At 33.3% G+C, this 18663-nt stretch overlaps 2 protein-coding genes across 2 annotated transcripts in view; both read right to left on the reverse strand.

The window, feature by feature from the left end:
- The window catches only part of LOC144435074 (unconventional myosin-XV-like), a 57004-nt gene extending 54817 nt beyond the window's left edge, over positions 1 to 2187 (reverse strand). The window contains exon 1 of the mRNA XM_078123621.1: positions 2064 to 2187. Coding sequence (XP_077979747.1) covers positions 2064 to 2072 — 9 coding nt within the window. The 5' untranslated portion in view covers positions 2073 to 2187. The remainder of the gene's footprint in view (positions 1 to 2063) is intronic.
- Positions 2188 to 10934: 8747 nt separating this feature from the next.
- LOC144435146 (developmentally-regulated GTP-binding protein 2-like) lies at positions 10935 to 18604 on the reverse strand. The gene is made up of 13 exons (XM_078123713.1): positions 18456 to 18604; positions 17785 to 17873; positions 17040 to 17111; positions 16219 to 16308; positions 15917 to 15977; positions 15254 to 15344; positions 14703 to 14775; positions 14321 to 14411; positions 14037 to 14134; positions 13165 to 13330; positions 12418 to 12476; positions 12177 to 12230; positions 10935 to 11748 (listed from the first exon to the last, which is right to left on the reverse strand). Exons 1-13 carry the CDS (start codon positions 18517 to 18519, stop codon positions 11662 to 11664), a joined length of 1095 nt encoding a protein of 364 aa, XP_077979839.1. The 5' UTR covers positions 18520 to 18604; the 3' UTR covers positions 10935 to 11661.
- Between the last annotated feature and the right edge of the window lie 59 nt (positions 18605 to 18663).

Below are 18663 nucleotides of genomic sequence, written 5' to 3' on the forward strand. Positions count from 1 at the left end.
TGCTGCAAGTCCAATTTAATAGCAGGCTATAATGCATATATCAAACTATATTTTATTTGACAGAGTTCAACTTGAGGTCAAATGCCTACATGTAATGTAAATATTGAATGTTAGACAATAAAATATGTCTGTAAATTATAGTTTCTGTTTAGATAGAACTGAACAATGAATACATGGTGTGGCAACAATAGACTTGTTTTAATGTCCTATTGTCTTGTTTTAGTGACAAAATAATGCTGATAATCATGGTCTGATATAATCACCTACTGTGCTGTATCATAATGCAATAGAATGAAACAAGCTTGAGTAAATACTGAATGAGAAAGAAACTAAATAACATCAGTTGAATTTGGAGACAGGTATAGTGACCCTCAGCTTTCACCATCTGGATATACAGGTCTACCTACAGCAAAATTTGTAAATTGTTACAAATTCTATACAATACACAGACACAGACACAGACACAGACACAGACACAGACACAGACACAGACTTTTTAGTGGTCTGAGCACAGACACAGTAACAAGCACAATGCATATATTAGGGTATATGTGCCACCTACATGTATGCAGTAGCCCAGCGACTTTGCTTTTGTCTAAAAAAATGCTGTGGGGCTGAACATACACTGTCAAGCAAGCATGTCAGACAGAAGTCTCTAGGCTATACTGTCAAGCTCAGACCACTATATAGGTCTGAGTGTCAAGCAAGTATGTTGTGTCAGATAGCCAAGTCTCTAAGCTACTAGTAGTACCTATTCAGGCACACACACATGATACTAAAACACAGACACACAGTCATCTATACATATACACATGTACATGTATACAAAAACACATACATACAGTATGTGTCACCTACACATGCACGCATACAAAAATGTAGCCACATTATACATAAATTACAAGTAGACACTGCATATATAGTGTTACCTATGCAGATACACACACACAAAAACACAGCCACACACAAATCTTAATGTGCATACATGTACATCATTCATTATGACACTATTTCAAAATATAACATGTATGTTTTGTTTTATATAGTCACCTATGTGATTATAATAATATACAATTATACCAGTGCCAGTAATATCAAAGTAAAATCAAGGAAAGTAATGGGAATTATGAATGTTTTGACTCCTTTTAAACACAGCAGAACCAGTGATGTAGACATGAGTTGTCATGACACAAGACATTTGTTGTCATGACGTAGAATGACCAGGATATAAATTCCATATTTTTTTGGGATTGTGCATGGTATAAAAATAATTATTGATTAATCAGCATCAGTCCTTTCATTCACATGTGATAAAACACCTTGGAAATGGCAAAGGGAGTGTCGTAAAACGTCTCATTCCCATTGTCAACTTTTTGACAACAGACATTTATACCAGATAGAATTACTGAATACAATATCCTGGCTATGTCACAACTGTGTCTTAATTGTTATCTAATAACTGCACAACTGGGTTCAAATTTACATAAAAAGCTGACATCAGTTTTATTTATAAAATTCTGCCACAATTGAATAACATGACAAATGACATGATTTTATGAATTCAACAGCTTGTCAAGTCAAATTAATGTGGTGACCAGTGTGCCCTCTAAGCCAATGTGACATACCACTGACACACACAATTTCTAGTGATGCACCAAAATTTGATGTTCCCCTACCTCTTACTATATGGTGATCGACTCACAAGAAAAATCCCAATTTTCTCATTTTGACTCACAACAAGAAAATTTGGCTATCATTAGAGGACACACTGGTGGTGGCAGTATGTCCAAATATTGCAATATTCAGTCAAATTAATGTGTGTCAGCGTGTCCAAATATTGCAATTTTCAGTCAACATCAAAGCATAGTAAAATTCCTGATGGAATTCCATAAAGCAGAATAACACATTGCAACTTACACAGTATTAAAGTGTAATGTGATGATGTAAATAGAATATACTTACACACAATAAATATCTGATTATATGAGTATATAAGAAATCTTCAACATGACAATAATAACTTCAAATTACTTTGAACATATAATGAATGTATATTTACTTACCAACTCCATATTTGGTCTTGTTACTGTATTTCACAATCTCAATAACAGTTGTGTAGATTTATACACTTATAAATTGTTTGGCCCATGAACTTGGTTTTCAACCCACAGCATTCCTTTCTTCTCTGTTATCCATTTCTCAATCAACCAATCAAACTAACTCAATTCTTGTTTTCTCAATTTTTATTGGCTGTCACCTAATGACTGGCATAGGCATGTATCTGATGGACTAATCAACAAACCTGTAATGAACAACATAGAAAGCACATCATACTTCTGACTACTAAGGACACAATAAATTTCAAAATGTATATATTTTCCCCACGGCGATTTGTACCCTGGAAGACATGCTATCATTTTCTGCAAACAACCTAAACTAATTTGCATAACAACATATTATGTAAATTGTCCACCATGTAGTGGTAATAGCTGGGGAGAACACTTAGTGTATATAATGATTAATGTTGTTAGCTAGAGTACAATGTATGTAACTGTTACATTGCTGTCATACCATCACCACCTGTTGTGAGATACCAATCTTACAAATATTTTTTTACTGAGTTTTTAATTTTGAAATCATGTCTTGACGGTATGCAATAATTCTTTATTCAAATCCAATGTCCAGTTTTAATTTTGAAATCATGTCTTGATGGTATGCAATAATTCTTTGATAATATCAATCATGCTAGGTACTAGTATGTTATCCAATTTATCAACAGACTAAGTTAATATTTATTTCAAGGTTTACAGAAGTATGACAAGTGGAATAAAAAATGGAGCCAAGATAACAATTCTGAGATGACAAATGAACAGTTTTAGCTCACAGTCTCACCTTCAATAACTGCATACAAAAAAGAAAAATATAATTTTTTTTTTAATTCAACAAAATACGCCAATCTAAAAGGTCATGGGTGACTATTTGGGCAAGTGGCCAGCAGTTTAGGATTTCACTTTCACGGTGGAAACAATTCTCTGATTCTTAATTGATATACTTATTGTCAGATTCAGATCATAACATTTAAATAAAATAAATACAATAAAAAAAGAAATATTTGCTGATTAATATCATATCTATGTACCTTAATAGTTCTCAGAGGATATTACCAAATATTGCTAAATGCACACATCAAATTTCATTTAGTTGAAAATTTTAAGTATTAAATGGCTCTTTGGACAATACAGTATTTATACATTACAAACATATCTCACATAGTCTAGCATCACTTGAGGGTGTGGTTTTTTTGGTAATAAATGTTTTAAACACAAATTATACTTTTTTATTGCTGGTACATTTTTTCTTATTTCCGAACCTGTATGCCCTAAGGGACAATGGCATTCCTCAAGTCATTTACTGAAAGCAATACACATTATACCAAATTGGTTTTATTGGTAACATAATTACAATAAGTCTAGACTATTATATTTCCCTATTGCCTGGCTTATGTTCACAATTGTTTGATTTTGTCAGTTAACCTTGGAAGACAAAACACCATGATGGGTATGTAATACAACATAGATTGATATTTGGTACTATTTATTTGTCTATGTATGAGTTATATACATGTAGTTTCTGTAAAAAGCTCTTTTTGCATATTTGACCTCAAAAGTCAACTTTTACAGTCAATACTCCACACAATAATAGTGTTGACCATAACTTTAGTTTTGTGATTATAACATCCCCAGTTTTGTGTCATTTTCACAATTTTTGATTTTCACACCATACATTTTTCTCAAACTACATGAAATAGCCTAGGTAAGGAAAAAGTATGGTAATATATAAGAACTTTAAACATTTTGGGCTTGGTCTATGTCTGGGGTATGTTTCATCATCTGTTAAAAGAAACATTCTACATGCTTCTTTTGACTTCCTATTTTTGACAGTTTGTTTTCTTTAACTCGCCAACACTACCATTGGTACACATAAAATCAGGAATTCATACATACATACATACATGATACATACATACATACATACATACATACATACAATAACATGCATACACTTGTTTTACTACCAATCAATCTACTGTGTATACAGCTACATACTGTCAAGATAGATCTATGTAATCTACAAATACAATTGTGCACTGGTAAACAATGAAAACATACAAACTGTGCTTAGTTTCAGTAAATTCAGTCTGGCAAACAATGAAAAAATACTAATTCTGCTTAGTCTCATTGAATTTAGTCAGCTTACAATAAGTCTCATTCTAGAAGTATAATGTCATTTGAATTGTCTCTTTTCCCCCAATCCATTCACTGTGTTATATAATAGTTAAATACTGAATACATCCTCTCCAAGGATTGTACATCTTCTGTGTTCTCCATCATTAGTCTATATCTTCTGGTGCAATAGTATATTTGGTCATTTTTCATAACTTACGGTGTACACCCTTTTCCCATGAAGGATAGCATAGGATGCAAACACAATAGATACTAATGTGTTATATGTCCTTTATACATACATGTCAGTGTTGATAAATTGCTCTATTTGTTCCTTGTACTTGTACTCATTCATTCATAACACATACATGTCATCATGAAGCTTTTACAAGCTATCAAATACTATATATTTTCAAGAAATATCATTTTTTCAAAAAAGAAAAATTGGACATTTTTACCTGATCCTATATTAATGATCTCAAGATTAATGGAAGATGACTATTTTTTATAGGGATTTTGTTGTAAAGGAAATGCACTAGCAGAAATAGTGAAATTAAATTCCAAATGAACATTTAGTATTTCACAGCATCAGTATTTACCAACTTCAAGCCACAGTCTCTCTTATCTATGACAGAGGCACAACCCAAGCCTTTAATCCAGGCCTAAGCCCTTTACAAACCACATACAAATGGAAGGCGTCTCTAAAAGTTTTGAATATTGTTGACAAATTCAATAAACAGCATTCTTGCATTCTTCTGACTAATTGACCAAGTTGGGCCGTTTGACCTTGATGATGCAGGTAAAGGCCAAAGGTGAGGTTCTAAAATCAGTAAACTTCAACTTCAAGAGGAGTTCTGAGACAAAATGCTGTTTTTCAGGAATGATTGGCAACTATTCCTTGCCTTATATTTAGTGGATATGACAATCAAGTTGTCTAATAAATTAGTAATATATGGGTAATTGTCATATCAAGATAAATACATGAAACAAGTTCCATTTCATTTCACTTCATTATTTATAATTTTCATTTACACAAACAAGAAATGGGATACACAACAAAATAATTCAAAATTAGGACAAAGATTTCCTGAAACATTTTTTCTTCTAAAGTGATAACATATTTTGTGACAAAGAGACCAGCCTATGTAAAGTCTTGTTTTATGTACGTAAAAATACATACATACACATTATGATGTACATTGAAATTTTTGGAAATTATTGAAATTAGTCACATTAAGTATGCACCAACTTCAGTATTATGCCTGTATCAATTTAACATTTGTTGAGCTAAATGTTCTTGATAAAAACAGCATAATCAAATTTTGGCAAATAAAAGCTTACAATGCTATATGCAAAGATTTGACCAAAATTTAATATTTTCTTGCATATAAATACATGTGTATTCTGAATTTCATTGTGATCAGCCCAGTTGTTTTGGGGGATATTGTGGTTACAGACAGACAGACATACACGTTGATCATTACATTGCCTCTCCCTGTGATGTAACAATGGCAAATTTTACCAGAACAATTTGATATCTCAAACTCTGACAAAAAAAGACTATTTCATATGTAATGTTCTCCTCTGCCAGCTGTGTAATATAATAGAATGATGGAAAGTATACACAATGCAAAGGTTTAATAAACATTATGACTTACTACAATCACTGTGCTACCCGACAGGTATATCATATACAATTTATCGCTGTACTGTTGGCATGGCAACCATGCACAGCTTGATTAAATATGATTGACAGCTTATTTCATGACTGTATGATGAATACAGCTGGACATGTCTCCCCTTAACTCCATGTTTATATTTACACCTGTTCTTTGGGAAGCCCTGATACATTGTAAACTCAGGAAGCTACATTTATTTTACATGCTTAAAATTTGTTCAGTTATTATTATGCATCAATATATGAACCTGTAACCTAATAAATATTTTAAAAATCTATTTTATGTTTTTCTGAATTGTTATTACCATCAGATGAATTTTTAAGTTAGCTATTTTGATAGATATAGGCTCCTAAAGTAAACAACATAGTCTATCTTTGCATTTGAGATTATCACTTGGATGTGACAAAACTAATACCAGGATGTACATCTGTATAAGCTTCTGAGAAAACAACAATCACATCCCTATTTCTTTTTTTCATGGCTACGTTTTAGTAATTCTCAATTTGATTTACATATAGTACATTCCTGCCCACTTTTTTTTATATATCTTGACCAGGCTCTCACAACTACAAATGTAACTAGTAATTATCATCCCATCAGGGCAATTCCTTAATTATATTTTTTGACAATAAAACCATGCATACTACCAGTGCGGAGGTTCAAAGTGTATACCACATACCACATACCCAGTGCAATCACCTATTGAAGTTGAACTGTATGTCCGAGTATAAAATTTCGTATCTATCAATCAAACTTGGACGTAGAATGTACCCTGGCATGGTACCACACAGAACTTTGAACCTTGTTATACATGATAGTATGGTACATACATGCTGTTTCAGAATAGCATTACCATTTATACACTGGTTGATTATTTTACCTTTTCACTTACTAGATATTATTAACCATCACTGTGCTTACCACAATTTATATGTTATGGTGATGTGCACCGGTATTTGCACCAAGATGGCGTACGTGGTACAGTTTACGTCCCGCAGTAAGACTTGAATCATTTTTACGATGGCTGCATCCCGATAACGGTTTTGCCCTTCAATATTTGTTGTGTTTGTAATATCCCATAAACAGAATCAATAATGGCTGTGTTATTTCACAAAATCGGGCACAAAATGATGTGGTTTCGTTTTCATGACCGATATTATGATCGAGCGAGCGAGCGAGTACGTGCTACCACATTTTAATAGCTGGTGGACGAGTAACGTTTAATACAGGTCATGAGACGTCCAAATTCGGTCTTGCTTGACGACTAGCCGACTGCTACCAAGTGTACCTTGGACTACGTGGGCATGGATTGTCAAAACACTGACATTTCAATCTCCGTGACTTGCTCGATACAGTTTATTCTACACAGAGATTTCAAGTCCGGGTCCGCTAGTAATGTGCGGGCATAGTTGAGCCGTCATACAAACTCGAATGCAACCTGTTTGAACGGAAAACTGTTGATCTGCGGCGGTATATAGAAACGAGAATCTGATACAAAATTATTCGTAACTGTCATGCAAACTTACCTTGCGAAATGACGGTAAAACGTTTATGAAACTTCAACGAAAATTGTGTTAGAACCTTGGATAAACCGAAACGAAGGGGCTGAAAGTTCGGGATATTTCACTGTCCAATGTACTTACTGTTCAGAAATTAACACCTTGGGGCAACTCATTCTTTTCACGGGGGTGCTTCTGTGTGTAAAGGGACTGTCTGTGCCATTATCTGTGCCTCATGAGAAATATACACATTTAAATTTGATATTGTTGTTTCCTCTGTAAACAATGCTTAAAAATTAAACTCGATATGATGTTCAAATTTGATTCAAAGTATACACATTAGCCAAGCTACACTGCCGGACCTCCCGTATTATAGTGGTTATCTCTCGTGACGAGAGGTCATATTTGTTGTCTTACCTTATGGGTGTGGGACGCCTGGTTATTGTTTAGTCACCGATACAGGTATTTCAGTGAAGGGTGGAGTTTATTTCAGGCTGAAGAATACAACGTACGGTTGAATCGCCCAGTCTGATCTTCCGGAGCAAACGGTATGCGTAGAGGGCATACATCAATATCACAAACCGATAAAATCAAAAACCTCGTCAAGTATTAATGTTGCTTACGTATTGAAAGACCCGCCCTGGGCGTGCTATTCAATATTAAATATATATTTTAAATATAGTAGTGTATCAAAATGAAAACCCGATATTAATGATTATAATTTTAACTTTTATTATTATTTTTATTGTTAATATCATTATTGATTATATTAATTCAGAATAAACAGGAATAGCGCCGATAACAACAGACTATACAGTTTGGTGTAAGCATTGAAACACGTAACCCGGTTTGTAAGGGCCATTTGCTGGTTGCTAGGGAAGAATTGAAATCTACGCGTAATTAATTTATTTTGGTAGAAAATTGACTAGTTACATGTAAACTTTAGTTATGACCATTGACACTAATGTCATTTTTATACTCTTAGAACATGGGAACATCCGATGATATATATCAATCTGCTAGACATTTTCTAAGTTCGGAGATTTGAGTAAAAATAATATCTAAAATCAAATATTTGCATACCAGGGGGGGCGATCATTTCGCATCAATTGAACAACATTTTATCAACCCTTCAAATTGAACATTAACCAAATATTATACTAATCCACCTAACAGAATCACATTTTTATATGGAAAATCACATTTTTAGAACTAAAATGCATATAACTGACTAATCAATCATCAAACCATATACCAAAACGATCTCAAGATCACGTCAGACTATTTTGTCAGTTATCAACATTTTTTCCCACCACAAATTATCTAATTTGCATATCAGGACCAGATCATCTTGTAAAGTTGTATTGCATATATTTACATCAAGACAACCCTCGGTATATTGCTACCAAATAGTACACTAGAAGTTTTGCAGAGTTTAACTATTTTTGAAATATTGTCAATTTTATTTTTGAGCCAACTAATATCACCATCAACACCAGACTAATCTGCTGGGCAATTCTTTATTTTATTTTATTTTTTAGAATTTATGACCAAAAATGGCAGTTTTAGCCCAAATACACATATATATATATAGTCAGTCAAATGAATAGATTTGAAGTGTGAAATCAATGTATGTGTACCAAGGTCCAAGTATATAGCCATTTTAGTATAAGAAATGATATATTTCACAATGAAAATGTTCTTTCAAATCTAATAAAAATTAAACATATTAACAACATAAAGTAAACATCGTCTCATGTAATGCATCTTGGAACAGGAAAATCATCTATTGACAGCTGTTCACCCATAGACCCTAGACACATTAAGTGTAGGGTCTATGGTTCACCTAATAGTCACAGACCTGTTATCTACGGTTGCTAATGCCATATTTACAACTACTATTGAATGGTGTATAGAAAACAGTATATTCTCCACCCAAGGCTTTCTTTCTGTATGTTTACACCACACCCAAACCATCAAATGAGCAAAACCATTGAAAGGACACACCACTTGCACTTAACATTACAAATTGTTTACACCAGTCTCAACACTAAAGTACACATTAAAGTATTCTTGCTGACACACAGACAGATAGTTACATACATGAAGAGACAGACAGACAGACACATAATATATGAAGCAACAATTAATGTGTAGAGATGAATAATTAAGACACCGAAGAGTTCAAAGGCCATTTAATAAATACTTTACTTATGACCTGGGTGTGAGGTACTCAAACCTTTTATCTTTGTGCAATAAAGTGAGTCAATGAAGATCAAAGTCTGTCATCATTGTAGATGGATCCCAGAGTGTAGAGTCTATATGACAATTGACAAAGGAACTGCGTTCATGCTAAAGACAATACAGTTGTCAAAGTCTACAATTGAACATTGTCATGACAAACAACAAAGGAAGAGTTCAATTGTACATAAAGCAAGCACTTTACACTAATAACTGCCTGGAGTTCCTTTGATGAAGTCTTGACAGGTCCATGAACTGTAGATTCATTGAAAGGTGTTGGTAGGTTGTTGAACCATGGATGTATTAGGGGAGATTTGAACACAATCAGATGTAGGTCTAAGATCTTAATCAATTGTCATACCATTGCATGTATTGGCAATACCACTAACCACAGTAGCTAGTATCTATCAGCAACCAGCTACGTTTGTATGGCACCCATATACTACTGTGTATTTTTAGCAACTTCCCTAACACATATCAAATCAATGGAATTCTTTTCAAAGGGAAACACATATATAGACTCATGTCTGAAATCAGCCAACCATGCATTATTGCTAGTCTCTATTTGTATTTTTAACATTCTTGCTAGAGTGTACATTTTATTTAGGTGCATGTCTATATATATCTATTGCAATCTAGAGCATTATACACTGTATTTAGGTACATGTGTGTGTGTGTGTGTGTGTGTGTGTGTATGTGTGTGTGTGTGTGTATGTGTGTGTGTGTGTGTGTGTGTGTGTGTACTTCAGTCTTGAACTATACATGAGGCCATGTTCACTGGAAGTGTGGATTTCACATGTATAGTCAGATTAGAAAAGAGGTGTACATGTAGAGAGGTCTTCATTTCCATATCGCTGACACAATGGATCGTATAAGAGGGTGAGATGAATTGTGTCTTTACTGTCAAAATTAATTTTGAGTACAAGTCCTGACAAGAAAGAAGGGAAATTTACAATGTTTTTCATACTGTCCATTTGAATATGAATTGATTTGATGATACAAGGTCAGTGTTAACCATCACAGGCAAGTATTTGTTCTACATGAGTGTTGTTGTCAATCAATGTACAGCAAGTCAAATAGGAAATATGAATAACAGACTGATTATGGCTTGTACCAAGGTCATTTGCCAGACGTAACAATCAGAAATAACCCAAATACTGATCACAAGATAAATAACATACTATCCATTCTAAACATTTATGTTTACACTTCAGACTTTCTCAACTCCTGTGTGGATTCTTCACCTAAACACGAATGAGTCCATAGAGTGATTGTGATATTTGTGTTCCAGAAAATATGTTTGTTTTATTTCCAACCTCCTTTACAAATTTGTTCAGTTATCCTTTGACCCTGCAATATATCATACTTCAACTTTGAAGTCACTTTACATGACATATCACATGACAATGAAATGAGGAAATGAGAAATGGGGGCTAACTGTGGTACTGGATGCCTATAGTATTCTATGGCAATTGTGTCCAAAACAACTTGAGTTCTTAAAATTTAATACAAAATACATAATTGAAAATGAAATACATAGAACAATTTGGACTGATTGACTATATCACTGACAAGCTGTCAACCAATTAGAAATGATTTTACAAAGGGAGGCATCAGTAGTCCATATCTCAGGTCAAAAAGCTACTTTGAAATAGCACTCCTAGTGACAAAAACTATACAATCTCTTGCTTATCTTTATGATAACAGTACCACTATGTAGCATATAGTTTTCTAGAGTACCATTTCAACTAAGTGTTGTAATGTTAGTCTGAGCACCATAAATATTAACTCTTTGAATAAAACACAAATTTTCAAGGAAGACATAAACTTCATAGTTCATTTATTTCATTCATTCTCTGTGTTTGATTCATATTGATAATAACAGTGTCTATCTCTTGACTGTACTATTGATAACAATACTTCCAATAGAACTGTTTAGATAAGAAATGTAACTACAATAGTACAAATGAATATTGGCTTTTTGAAGTGTAAATACGATGTTGATTAATTTCTATTTATCTATTTTTTGACTACTTGTATGACATCTTCATGGCTCATAATATGCTGGAAACCAACTCTCTGTGGACTGTACTTCACACTGGTTCCCTGTCAAAAATAACAAATGAATATCCCAGTAAACATATTAAAGTGTGTAATATATCTGTTGGCACTCTGATAGTCTACACTGCATACTTGGTGTGTGTTATGGAGACTATTATAGTGACTGCAATATTTTAAAGTCCACAAACATATTCCTAGTTTATATGTAGATAAATACAGGAGACGTTTTGAAAAAAGAAAACTGAATTAATTCCATCCCTCAATGTCTATTGAGTACAACCTTCATATCCATGCAATACTGTCACCCTCCAAGTACAAATATCATATTTTGAATCCTATTTACCCATTATCCATCTCATTACAATATCATAAATAATCTCAGCAGTGACAACACACTACCTTGGCAACCTGTCCAGTTTTTTTAAAAGATAAAAGTGAAAATATGCAAAAAGAAAACATGAAAATATACATACCCAAACAAGAGCATACTTGAACACTGATACAATACTTCTATGAATGGCATGGCACTGCAAAAAAAAAGTTCAATGTTAAAATTTACTGATTTTTTTCACTCAGGATTACTCTTAATACAGTTTCTCATACATACTCGATAATTAACAAAGAGCCCTGACTGTAACCAAGTTTTAAACATGTATGAATGATTTTGCATCAGCTGATTTATAGACATGATCCAAGTATCAAAAATAAACCTACCACATGTTCAACATTACAATTTCTTCTTAAAATCAAACCAGTCTCTAAATCAGGGTGTTCTGTAACAAGGACACAAATTAATGTAAGTGTATAGAGCTGAGTATTCTGTGAATGAAATATAATCTTTCCAACAATACACAGTATATGTGCCTTGATAAACACAGCATATGTGCTATGGAGTATGCTCTGGTACACAATATATGTGCTATGTAGGTATTCCTTGGTACACAATATATGTGCTATGTGGTATGCCTTGGTGTAAACAGTATATGTGTTATGTGGTATGCCTTGGTACACAATATATGTGCTATGTGGTATGCCTTGGTGTAAACAGTCTCTTCCTTCTGTAGATGTATAAGGTTCATAACCATGTTGCCTGTGACAACCAACCAATGTGACCCAGTTTGAATGTGAATGAGAGTGTACATGTATGTATGAAAATAAGAGATGAGTGAATATCATCAAATCATCACCTCAAAGGTAGGTATACAACTCGATACTAACACACCTAGTTGTATTTCCTTTACATATATTTAGTCTCAGTTTAACAGTTGGCTTCATAGTTGTTGGATAACCTTAAAACCTACTTTACCTGTCTACGTACATTTCTTCTCAGCAATATACTGAACTTAAGAATTTATAATTTATGGCTCCATCATTTCAAATAATGCAGTGACCAATCATGATAATGGTCGAATCAATCAGAAAATGTAATGTGCACAAAATAATTCCCAGACAATATCTTACCTGATCTTTTCTTGGTATACACTCTTATCAGACCTAAATATTCCCATATCATGTCTTTGAGATAGTCTAAGTTGAGTTTCATTTCACAGCTGATTACCACACAGTGTGGTTGGTGTGCTATTCTGTCCACTTCCTCTATTGAAATCTGATCAATTTTATTGTACACCTGTAACAAATTCAAACATTGAATATATGCATGTCTTGATCATTAACAAATATACACATTGTGTACATGTAGTAAATTTTGATTGTATAAATGTACCCAATCTAAAGTTGATCACAGAAATGTATAAGTTTATGTTCATAGATAGTTATGTATTCATCAATGTTTTATTGTATAAATACACAGCTTTGGTTTTTGCTTGGTTTGACTTGATGTGGATAGGTTTATCTTTTTTTAGCTATAGGCTTTGGCCTAATATGGCTAGGCTTTGGCCTAAGTTGGCCTGATTTGGTTTGGTTTCACCTAATTTGGTTAGGCTTTGACCTAATTTGCCTGATTTGATTTGGTTCCACCTAACTTGGTTAGGCTTTGACCTAATTTGCCTGATTTGATTTGGTTCCACCTAATTTGGTTAGGCTTTGACCTAATTTGGCTGATTTAGTTTGATTTCACCTTATTTGGCTAGGCTTTGACCTAACTTGCTTGGTTTGGTGTACATTATAGTCGATGAGTTGAAAATACCTCAGATATTGCCAAGCAGCAATTCAAACTGTAACAGCATTCTGGCAGGCACTTTGGTAATTTGTGCAGGCAAGGAAATCATACAACACCAGGTGCTGTATATGGAATCTATTAAAAGCTGGAATACTTACATACAGACAGGGCAAGGAAATCATACAATACCAGGTGCTGTAGCTAGAATACTTACATACAGACAGGGCAAATATACTTGTTTTCCTACAACCACATCTATAAACTCATCAGCAGTACAGTCTTCTCGAAATAGCACCTCAGCATGGAAGATTTCTAACTATCATTAAGGTTAATATTTACAATAAGTGGTAACAGTACAAGATGCATGATAGGATATAATGTTGTTCTTTCACTATTCATACAATGCATACATGAGGTTTGTTTGTTTGATTGATTGTTTGTTTGTTTGTTTGTTTGTTTGTTTATTTGTTTGTTTGTTATCACACTAGTAAAGGATACTGTATTCATGAAGAATCAGCTGAACCATCTTCTCATTACATTTAGTGAGTGGACAGGTTGAATTAAAAGAGATTCCACCTCCTTTTTTTTGCTGAGAAAACAAAACAAAGAACAACCACCATATTGAAATGTAATCTTACAAAACACAAAATCAATCACTTTTATATCCTCCTAACTTTTAATAAAATTGATCACGTTTGAATCACACAACTACAAAGTTGTTTTTAACTTTTCCTAATTATGACTGGAGACAAATTTTTACAGCAATCTGTACATCTTATTTCAAATCCATATAGTAGACAGTGCATTTCCTTTAACTGTAATTGACTGATCTAGTACCAAACCACAATATCTCAGGATAATCTCAGAAGTTGATACTTACCTTAAAATATATATTTGGTTTCATTTTATTTAGTCTTAATCCGACAGATTCCAATTCTTTTTCTAAAAGTCCCCTAAAAAGAAATGTCATTTATATCTTTCAGTATTATTGTCCTCTAACACTGTAAATGCTCAAATTCTTTGATTTTACTGATGAATTGTCAAATAAAAAACTCATATATGAAATCAACACACTACACTTTGTGCTTCATACATGTATATCATCTCTCAGGAAGTAAGTGCAATTTAGATAGATGTACGGTAAACCAACTCATTGGAAGTGTAAACAGACATAGTGGTATGATGACACATCAAAGGTACATGGTAAATGTTGAATGAATTTATCAACTTATAGACTATGTTTCAGACTAAATTGTCTATATACTAGTATACACGTTTGAGCGTGCATGTATTCATGCACATGTACACACACACACACACACACACACACACTCACACACACACACACACACGTAAATGGCAATCGGATGGCTAGACACTTTGCTGTCTTTAAAATACACTGACTTTTGATCTATCACAGTGCGTATTTACCTTTGTACATCACCTTTGATGGCATCCAGCATCATGACAACTACATCAGCTGTTCTAGCTACAGCTATTACTTGCCGACCTCTACCTTTACCTGCAATTAATTAATTCATATGTTACCAATCTGACATAAAAAATAGATGTAACTGAAACAGAAAGCCAACTTTACATCTTCCAGAAATATTACTCTTAAGTATATGCATATACAGACAACTTTCTTACTTGTCTGTGGTGCATATACATTTCCAAACCCCTATTCGCATGCTGTGCAAGTAAGGTAGGGGTAACAAGTCAATCAGTTTTCTTGTCTTGCCACAATGGCTTTCGGTAAATTTCATGTGAATGTGAATGTGAATGCAAACTGGCATTATGATCAAATATAAGTCAGAATGGACAAGGAAATATGATATACAAAAACAATGGATACATATTTGTGTGTGTGACGTGGGTGTGTGCGCACATGTGTTTGTATGCATATGTGTACACATGCATGCATGTGTGCATGAGTCCGTACAAAAAGCATATGCATACAATGGACAATTATGGACAATTATAGTTGATCTGTTTTAATAACACTAACATACAGACTGTGCACAACTTGATGAAATATTTCATTAACATATCTGCATTACATTAGAAATACACTAATAGAATGTATGTACTGACCTTGAGAAGCACCTTCAATAATACCAGGAAGATCCAACAGTTGAATGTTTGCACCTTGATACTAGATCAAATTAAAACATGAAAAATTCTATAATTAAATGTTTGTATGTATTATACATTGCAAGATGTAATGAATGATGATAAATTTGTATTATTTGGTCACAAATACACTATTTAAATAATAAGACATGCCAGTGAGGGCAATATCATAGGGTTGGCACTCTTTACCAAAAGTTTGATAATGCCCAAGCCGACAGCGAGGGCATTATCAAAATTTACATTGACTTGTACACAGTACTTACCTCTATAACTCCTGGTATACAAGTTAATGTTGTAAACTCGTATGAAGCTGATTCACTGTGTGTTTTTGTAATTGTATTCAACAAAGTGGACTGTAAAATAAAAGAATCACACAGTTACATACACAGCTACATCATGATGGGAAATTCTTACATGTAATATAATCACTTCAACTAAATGATATTGAAACTGAGAGGGTACTAAAAATACATGAGAGTTCTTTGCCCAACTACATGTGATTTTTCAAAATCTGAGACTGAGTGACTGTATTACACTAATAAAGGGAAATATTATGGATTCCAAGAAACTGAATTATCTATTATATAAGTGTTGCAAAGTTTACAAATACAATAGAAGGAATGCAATGTTAACTACTATTATAGGAAATAAAGGTATTTTCATAAACAATGAGTTCTGGAGAATCATTTCATGATTTGAAATCACATAAATGCCACTTCATTGCCAAGAAACATAAACTTGAAAATCTTCCACTTCATTGCCAAGAAACATAAACTTGAAAATCTTCCACCCCTATTGTTATTTTAGTGTTACTTGAGTCTTAGTACATATGCATATGGATTAGATGAACAATGATGTATTCATCATTCCTAAGTGCTTATTTCCTTCAGATAAATAGTCATGAATATGCATTGTTCATCTAATACATATTCATGACTCCTAAGTGTGTAGTACCTTTAGATAAATATTCATGAGTATTTATTGTTCATCTAATACATATCCATGACACCTAAGCACTTAATTCCTTCAGATTAATAGTCGTGAGTATGCATTTAATACTACTTTAATTATAATATTGTATCACCTTGCCAACTGAAGGGAATCCTATGAGGGCAACTCTGGCATCTCCTGATTTCATAACATCAAAGCCTTCACCCTGAAAAAAAACACAATAAAAAACTTGATTTGAATCAATATATCCATGTTATTTACCCATGAAAAGGGAAGTTATGTTTCATATAAGTTACACAATGACAAGTTTCCTACTTAAAGCAATGTACAAATTGGTTTTAATTGTGTTCAACTTTACCACACTATTTTGTAAGGCTGTCATCTTGTGTTACACAAGTCATTTTATTTTTGTACACCTTTTTATGTTGGTGTTGCCATTTGTAAATTTTATTAATATTTTAATTCATGAATTTGTGATCTCCTTTCTATAATCTGCAATTGTCATAATGTCTCAATTCAGTCAGTAGGCTGCTATGTACAACATAAATAATAATAATGAAAGACACTCTATAATCTATTTTTGAAGCAATGAATAAAAGATTTTGAAGGAAAATGTTACAACAACATCCCCTACCAGTCTACCATTTTCACTTTACAAATATGTGTCTTCTACAACAAGAAAGATCAACAAAGTCCTTTTAAATGTAAGAATAAGTGGCTAATGACAGTTGGTGATCAGAATTAAGTTCATTGGAGCTGGGGGGGGGGGGTCAGTTTGATAAATTGTATGTTCAACTCCAAATCCCCCCCCCCTCCCCCATCACTTAAAAATGCCCAGTCCCTAACACTACATGTTCCTAACACTATATGTTCCTCACCTTAGCCGAACTCTTGCCTTGAGGTTCTAATAGTTGTTGCCTATACCTGGCAAGTTTAGCCTTCAGTAAGCCAAGATGGTACTCGGTAGCTGACAGGGAAAAAAAATTCTACAACTATCAGACATGCTAAAGCATGGGGGAAAATTGAATATTACAACATTAAACATTGGCAACACAAATGTTCTTAATACATGATACATGTATAGAGATCTTATTTATATATATACATGCATGTTAGAGATATCATATATATATATATATATATATATATATATATATATATATATATATATATATATATATATATATATATATATATATATATATATATATATATATATGTGTGTATATGTATATACATATGTATATGTATATGTATAGTATGTCATGTATACAATATATAATGTACATGTGTATGTCCACCCATAGACGTATTCCACATCCCCAGCACTAATAAATATATTGATTTCATAATACACTGAAGTCAGCACTGGAGATACTTTCCATCATATTCACTTTTTGTAACATCTGTGTTTTCTAGTACAAAAAGTTAGTCACTCTGAGTCTGAGCATGGATGTATTTAGCTATTCTAGTATTCTTATGAGCAACCAGACTGTGCTGCACTGTGGAAGCCCCTTATATTATTAAATTACAGTTATTTTAATCTTACCTTTGTTTTTCTGCGTCCGAGCAATCTCTCGCTCAATCTCTGATATTTTATCCAATATCCCCATTTTGATAGTGCTGTGGTTATCTTTGACTTATCGAAATATCACAGACATCAGACATACACACTCACGTTTCAAAGGAAGCAGACATGTTTCATTTTCCACATGAAAGCGAGGCCGGGTGGTGGAACAACTGGAGAAATGTGTGAA

The sequence above is a fragment of the Glandiceps talaboti genome, chromosome 5 (genome assembly GCF_964340395.1).
Source record: "Glandiceps talaboti chromosome 5, keGlaTala1.1, whole genome shotgun sequence".
NCBI classification, from domain to species: Eukaryota; Metazoa; Hemichordata; class Enteropneusta; family Spengelidae; genus Glandiceps; species Glandiceps talaboti.

Excerpts from the sequence above, each read along its gene's own strand:
- LOC144435146 (XM_078123713.1), bottom strand. The coding sequence starts at position 18,519 with ATGGGGATATTGGATAAAATATCAGAGATTGAGCGAGAGATTGCTCGG. Across the intron at positions 17,112-17,784 it reads AAGGCAAGAGTTCGGCTAAG|GGTGAAGGCTTTGATGTTAT; the intron begins GTGAGGAACATA and ends GTTTTTTTTCAG. Across the intron at positions 16,309-17,039 it reads GATTCCCTTCAGTTGGCAAG|TCCACTTTGTTGAATACAAT; the intron begins GTGATACAATAT and ends TTTATTTTACAG.